Here is a 7,579-nt window from a genome sequence, read left to right as displayed (position 1 = left end):
TAATTTAGATAAACTTTTTTCCAAATTTATATGGCAAGGCAAACGCCCAAGGATCAAGTTCCAAACATTAAAACTGTCAAAGCTGCAGGGGGGATTGGCTGTTCCAAACCTGAAATATTATTTCTGGGCAGCTCAGATGAGACCCCTGACTGTATGGGTGCGGGATTTGTCTGAAACTCAGTGGCTAAACATTGAGAAGACAATGTGCGAAAGATCATTGGAATCCCTGCTTTGTTCTAACATTTCAATTAAAAATGTGCATATGGGGGAACGGACGAGGGTCACACTAAAGATTTGGCGTAGAATCAAACAATCATTTGGTCTTCCAAAAGAAATTTCAATGTTATCAAGCCTCTCCTCCCTGCAGGGTTTTTCTCCTATTGTGGAAGACTCTGGCTTCAGAGCATGGTCACATAGCGGGCTTCATCAACTTTGTCATGTTGTGAGGAATGGGCACCTGAGCTCATTTGAACAGTTGAGGTCAGTTTCGGCTTCCTTCTTCTGACTTTTTTAGATTTCTGCAGCTAAGAAGCTTTTTGACAAAACATAAAGAATGGAGGCAAGTTTTGGAGCCCTCACCCATTGAGGAAATATTTCTAAAAACATTTCAAAGTAATTCCTCCCCAAAATTAATCAGTCATTTTTATAACGCATTTATGAGTTTCAATACAAATGCAACTTTGGATATTAAGGCAAGGTGGGAAGCTGAGACTGGCACTCAAATCTCAGAGGACACCTGGGAAGAGGTGTTCGGTGAAGCCCATCTGGTGACTAATTCTGGGCTGTGGAGAGAATTTAAATAGAAGGTGGTCATGAGATATTTTAGAACCCCAGAGATAATTGCCAAAATGAAGCCTACAAATCCTGACACCTGCTGGCGAAATTGTGGTACTTCTTTAGGAACCCACTCACATATATTCTGGTCATGCCCAAAAATCTGCTCACTTTGGAATGACATATTTAAAGTTCTCAGTACAGTTTTCCAACAACCATTAACAAAGACCAACAGTTAGCCATTTTAGGAGTCTTACCAAAGGGTTTTGCGGGAAACAATAAAACGTATCTCTTAAGAATCTTACAGCAGCACTAAAGTGTATCACTATTAAATGGCTGAATCTTGACCCACCTTCATATAATATGTGGATTGATAAAGCAACATAAATTTACCAGATGGAGGAAATAACATCTGCTCTGCGGATTCAGAGAGAATTGTTTACTGAGCGTTGGCGACCCATACATGCTTTACTGTTTCAATAATTTAGCATAGGTCTGTTTCGTTTTGTCCATTTACGGCTAAGTTTGTCACAAGTTATTTAATATTACATAAAGTTTATGTTTTGTTTTCTTTTTGTTTCTGTTGTTGTCTGTTTGCTTGCTTGGGTTTTGTTTTGCTTCCCAGTTTTGTTTTGTGCTTCCTAATTGCAGTTCTTATTTTAATCTACATTTCTGCATTGCAGTTCCTGTAACTGTCCTACTTGTGAACATTGACAAGTACAAGTTGCAATGTTGTAAATTATAATAAAAATTGAGTTAAAAAAAAAAAGAACATTAAAGTCGTACATTTCTCATAAAAACAGGACAAAGACTTGAAAAAGTCGTGTTTTTCCTTCCAGGAACCACATGGCTTCACTTTTAAAGGTGAAGTGTGACAGAAATGGACATATTTGAAGTCCAACACCTTTTTCCAGTCACATTATTAAAGCAGACAAACTACAAGCTCATTTTCATTCCAACAAGTCATCTTCTGACCTGGACTAACAACACTGGTCTCTATGTGCAGCTGGCTGTGAGACCAGTGCTCAGGGAGCGTCTACAAAGTGCAACACTGAAAGAACATCACACACTCATTTGCTTGCAGCACTTTCACACAAACATCTACTGTCATTATTGTCACCAAACTCTGTGGATCCTTTATTGCAAATTCAAATGGGATCAAATGGTCAGACAAAAGAGGGTTATGAGGAAATATGATGAAATGTTGTGTATTAGCAGCAACTTATTGAATCTTTTTCCTCAGAAACCAAACAAAATGATTGACAAACATGTTTTTACAAACTCAGTGTTGGACTTGGATCAGCAGGATAAGCTGATGTTTAAAGGCATTTGAGTCTCGCTGTATGAGAGTCCAGTTCTTACTCAATATTTATGGATGATGTTCTTTCAGTGTTGCACTTTGTCGACGCTCCCTGAGCCTCACAGCCAGCTGCACATGGACCAGCTGACATTACCCAGCATTAGAGGCGGCTGTAAAAAATTCATGTTCCCATTTAAATGGTTTTAATTTGAATAAAACGATGTTGATTCATTCAATCCTGAATCGATGTTTAATATAAATGTATTTTGCCAGAATCTCAGGTTAAAGCTCACAAACTATTTCAACAAGCAGCAAACAGATAAAACAGTAAATGAGAGCAGCTAAACACACAAAGATGGAAACACAGAGCGTGGATCGTTCACTCGACGGCACGTACACGGACACGCCGTCGGGGCTGAAAGTGGACAGCTCACAGATCCTGAAGCTGCAGGTTTCATCTGTCTCCAACCAAAACTGAGTGAAGCAGCAGCAAAAGAAGATCCAAACTCTGCTTCACGTTTGATCAATATGCTCATGAATTCTCTCTGACTTTGGCTGTTCCTGCCTGCACAGCTCTCTCTCTCTCAGTGTACTCCAAGAACAGCTTCAAACATCTGTTTCTGCATCATTCACTGTTTATTAGCCACCAGTCTGCTGTTGTGTTCAGTGCTGTCGGCCTCTGACAGTAAAGCCTCATTTCTGCTGTTCCATGGAAACTTTTTAAAATGATGACAGATTACAAACTCTCAGCTGTGTCTGTAATCAAAGCTCTGTAACTTTGCTTCACTTCAGCAGCATCAGCTCATGTTCACATGTTGCTTCATGGTTTGCTTCAGTTTTTGATCGACTGCAGAATATTTTGAAGGTTATCTGCTATAAAAAGCCAGAAGAGGAAAATCTGCTTCATGTGTTTCTGTTTGATCCTCAGTGACTTTGACACAAAGGCCTCTGCTGTGATGATCACACCTCTGATCAAGTCTCACAGTGTCACAACTGATAAATGATCAGAGTTAGAATATTTCTGACTGTCTGCTGTGTGCCGTGACCTTTGACCTGCTAAAGACAGTCAGCTGTGGATTATTCATTGTTGTGTCTGATACTTAGAACTGTGAGGAAGAAGCTACACAGTTAATCAGGGTCCCCTCTCTCTGAATCAGGAAAGGTGGGCAGGCCGCGTGTGGGCCGCGGGCCATACGTTGAGTATCACTGTTTGAAATGTGAACATTGTTCTGCTGCAGTCAATGGACTAAACCAGAGAAGAAGAAAACAGACTTTACCATGAAGATCCTCAGTGTGGATCAGTATAATATCAGCCTGATGTCTGCAGTTTAGTGTCAGCACAACTTTCACATCATATTCATCTCAGCACAACTAAAACATGCTGACTGACCTCAGAGTTTCAAGTTTACATCCTGGACTCTCCAGGAAACCACACAGATGCTTCACTCCTGGATCCTGCAGGTTGTTGTTGTCGCTCAGGTCCAGCTGTCTCAGATGGGAGGGGTTGGACTTCAGTGCTGCTGCCAGATAATCACAGCTGATCTCTGACAAACCACAGTCCTTCAATCTGTATAAAGAATGAAAGATGTAAGTTTATTAGACAAAGAGCTTGAAATCATTCAGTGTTTCATCATCTGTTCAGAGCTGAAGAAGGTTCAGAATGTAGAAGTTTAGAAAATGGAAACTCCAAACAGCTGAAGCCAACAGGAAGCAGCTTCAAACAAACACAACAAGAGAAAAAACTCTGAATGTTTCACATTAAAGTCGTACATTTCTCATAAAAACAGGACAAAGACTTGAAAAAGTCGTGTTTTTCCTTCCAGGAACCACATGGCTTCACTTTTAAAGGTGAAGTGTGACAGAAATGGACATATTTGAAGTCCAACACCTTTTTCCAGTCACATTATTAAAGCAGACAAACTACAAGCTCATTTTCATTCCAACAAGTCATCTTCTGACCTGGACTAACAACACTGGTCTCTATGTGCAGCTGGCTGTGAGACCAGTGCTCAGGGAGCGTCTACAAAGTGCAACACTGAAAGAACATCACACACTCATTTGCTTCCAGCACTTTCACACAAACATCTACTGTCATTATTGTCACCAAACTCTGTGGATCCTTTATTGCAAATTCAAATGGGATCAAATGGTCAGACAAAAGAGGGTTATGAGGAAATATGATGAAATGTTGTGTATTAGCAGCAAGTTATTGAATCATTTTCCTCAGAAACCAAACAAAATGATTGACAAACATGTTTTTACAAACTCAGTGTTGGACTTGGATCAGCAGGATAAGCTGATGTTTAAAGGCATTTGAGTCTCGCTGTATGAGAGTCCAGTTCTTACTCAATATTAATCAAAGCTCTGTAACTTTGCTTCACTTCAGCAGCATCAGCTCATGTTCACATGTTGATTCATGGTTTTCATGGTTGATTCACCTCATTTTTTAAAAAATGACCTCTGACAGGAAAGTCTCATTTCTGCTGCTCAACACTGAAGAAATGTAAACTTTCAAAACGATGACAAATTGGAAAACACAGAGCTGTGTCTCTTTTTTTTTGTGTGTCCCATTTGGATCTTTAGCCATCAGAATTGTTGTCTTAACGCCAAGAAAGATGCCAAGCGGATTTATTTTACCAAGTGGATCATCATGGCCTTTCCATATTGGTCCATTTGATTGACCTTTATTATAATTATGAATTTATTTTATTTTCGGTTGCTACAAACGGGACAGACACGACTGGGGGACAGGACAGGGAGAGAGAATGAAAGAAAGAGAGGGAGAGAAAGAAAACCAAAGGGGAGAAGAGACGGTGAGAAGGGGGGGAAGAAAAAAAGAAAAACAAACAAAACACCTGGATCACCTGTATGGAGAAAAAAAAACAGAAGAGAAAGCAAACAACATAATAAAAACAGCACCATCACAATAAACTAGCTAGTAGTAGATAACAGTAGATACTAAATAATAAACGATATTGTGCAGCACGCAAGATAGACGGCGCACAATGTGCTTAGAGGCAGCAGCCATAAAGGTGTAGTCCGCGTCTGTGAACACCCGTGTGTACACCTGTGTGCACACCTGTGTGGATCAGCATGCTTGTATTCCAAAGGTTTCTCCATGTAACGATCTGCTAGGGAGTGTGGGGAGCCATAGCCCCGTCCCCCAGGGTATGAAGCAGGTATGGAGGAGATCCAGGCCCCAGATATCCAGAGGCCCCAGAGTACAAGGACCCGAGGAGGACCACCAAAAGGGGGGGAATCGCCAATCGGCCACCAGGAGTGAGCCGGTACATACATGAGCGCCCAGCCCCAGACGACAAGGACCACCAACACACCAACGTCTGAGGGCATCAGCCACCGGCAGGGAGTGTGGTGAGGGGAGATAGGCCTCCGTACTTTGGAGGGCCTGAGATGTACCCAGAGAGGTGGAGTCTAAGACCCAACCTGACACATAGACAGGCGCACGCGGACACAAACGTGCATTCCCACCCCATATGCACAACCAAATACTCGGCACTCACCCAACGTGTAGACAGACACAAATAGAAACTGCACAGACCGTCGCACTCCCCAAACATACTCTATATCCCAAGTCCAGGTACCCCCGCCCTCAGAGGGGCAAGCCGCACCTAAACCCAGGAGATGTAACCCTTCTCTCTGGGGCGGAGGCAAGCGGACCACCTCTTTGATTAGAGCTGTGTCTCTAGTCAAAGCAGAGATGGAACGATGCCACTTTTTATGTCCGATATCGATATGAATCCAATATAGTCGATTTTATAATCAAACGTTTTTTTAATATCTTGCTGCATTTTGTATAAGTTCATACTCAAGTTTAAAAAATCTAAACACTAAAGCTGTTCAGTTATACCTGTCTGCAAAAACACACTGCAGCCAAAACATTAGACAATACTGATCTTTGTATTTTGATGCGGACGTCAAAAACTCTTTGGTTGTGAATGAAAGAAGTGCAACATCAGCAGAAAATAATGTTTCTATTGAACAACTAACACAAACAGGTTGTAGAATGGAGCCTTTTATACTCACAGCTGAACAGAAACAACATCCAGAGAGGAAAACAGTGCAAATAACTGCAAACAGGCTTCATGACACTCATGTTTGATCAGGATGGATGTCAGTGTGAGCTGTTTCTATCACATTTAACCTCACAATCAATTTGGTCTCATTTCTATACAAAACTTAACACAAGTATGAAAAAAGTGTTTTTGATTGTTTTGTTTTTTGAACCATGAAACTGTTTAACAACACAGTTTGATTCAAAGTCAAACTTGAGTCTGTCCATCGTTCGGTCAGACTGAGCAATGACAGCACACAGACGTAGACAACAGCTCTCTCAAACACCAAACTCAGGTCCTGTTGATGCTGATATACAGTGACACAGTTACATGGGTGATTCATCCTTTTAACTTTATCTTTAAACAGCTGCAGCTGTCACTGACAGCGCATGTGGTACTTTAACCTTTGGACTGTTTTCATCAGTTAATTATGGAGTTACTACAAAGAGTGAAACTATAGGATGATCTGTCTGCTGTCACTGGGTGGTGCTGAGGTCTGAATCTGAGGACGGCTCCTGTAGTCACAACAAGAACACAATCATCACAAACTGAAATATAAATATGATGGAGTAGAGCTTGAATTAGCTCCAGAATTTAAATATCTTGGGGTCATTCTAGACCCAACATTATCCTTCAAGAGTCACATAAATAAAGTGTCCCAGGTACTTAAATTTAATAATCGAAATTTTAATCATATACGTAATAATTTAAATATGAATGTTGCAAAAACTTATTTTTACTCAATGATCATCTCTCATATGGACTATTGTTTGACGTCCTGGTCACTTGCTTGTCCAACAACACTTAAAACTATTGAAAACATTTATAAAAGACGTTTAAAACTACTTGACAAAAAACCGACTTCCCACCACCACTGTCATGTGTTAAAAAAACATAAATTACTGAACTTCAATAACTAGGTGAAACTTAAAAGAGTGAGTTTAATATATAAAGTCTTACACTCCCTTGCTCCACCACCATTAAAGCAGTTCATTAGGCATAAAGAAAGCTCAGACAGGACCACTCGAGCTACAATCCGAGGAGACTTGTTTATACCCCACAGACGGACAGCATTTGGGCAGAACGTCCTCTCTGTCCAGGGAGGCCATCTGTGGAACAGTCTTCCTCAACCCATTAGAGAATGCTCTACACTCAGTTTGTTTAAGGCAAAGGTGAAAAACTGGTTATGGACAAATCAAGTGTGCGATCATGTATGAATTGTACAGTTTTAATGTTTTATTTGGGAACAGAATGGTGTGTATGTGTAAGTTTGGTGACGGAGTTTTTATTATGAATGAATGATGAATTTTTATGAATTATTATGTCTATTTTTATGCTTAAGGACAACAGATGGAAATTAGTCCTTGGCTATAATCTGGTATGTTTACATTCATGTAATTTTTTTTTTTTACAATTTATGTTCATTAACATG

General features: G+C 40.4%; 1 protein-coding gene across 2 annotated transcripts in view; it reads right to left on the bottom strand.

Moving 5' to 3' along the window:
• Positions 1-3,418: 3,418 nt before the first annotated feature.
• The window catches only part of LOC146681980 (NACHT, LRR and PYD domains-containing protein 12-like), a 427,057-nt gene continuing 422,896 nt past the window's right edge, over positions 3,419-7,579 (bottom strand). For both annotated transcript variants that reach the window (XM_085448432.1, XM_085448434.1), the window contains one exon: positions 3,419-3,641. In XM_085448432.1, the coding sequence (XP_085304558.1) occupies positions 3,446-3,641 (196 nt within the window). In that variant the 3' untranslated portion in view covers positions 3,419-3,445. The remainder of the gene's footprint in view (positions 3,642-7,579) is intronic.

The sequence above is a fragment of the Copadichromis virginalis genome, linkage group LG23 (genome assembly GCF_057382275.1).
Source record: "Copadichromis virginalis isolate Kocher_CV1m ecotype Utaka linkage group LG23, C_Virginalis_male_GT1.1, whole genome shotgun sequence".
Taxonomy (NCBI): Eukaryota; Metazoa; Chordata; class Actinopteri; order Cichliformes; family Cichlidae; genus Copadichromis; species Copadichromis virginalis.
The sequence above is the reverse complement of the archived record's forward strand: the minus strand, read 5'-3'. Positions and strand labels throughout refer to the sequence as shown.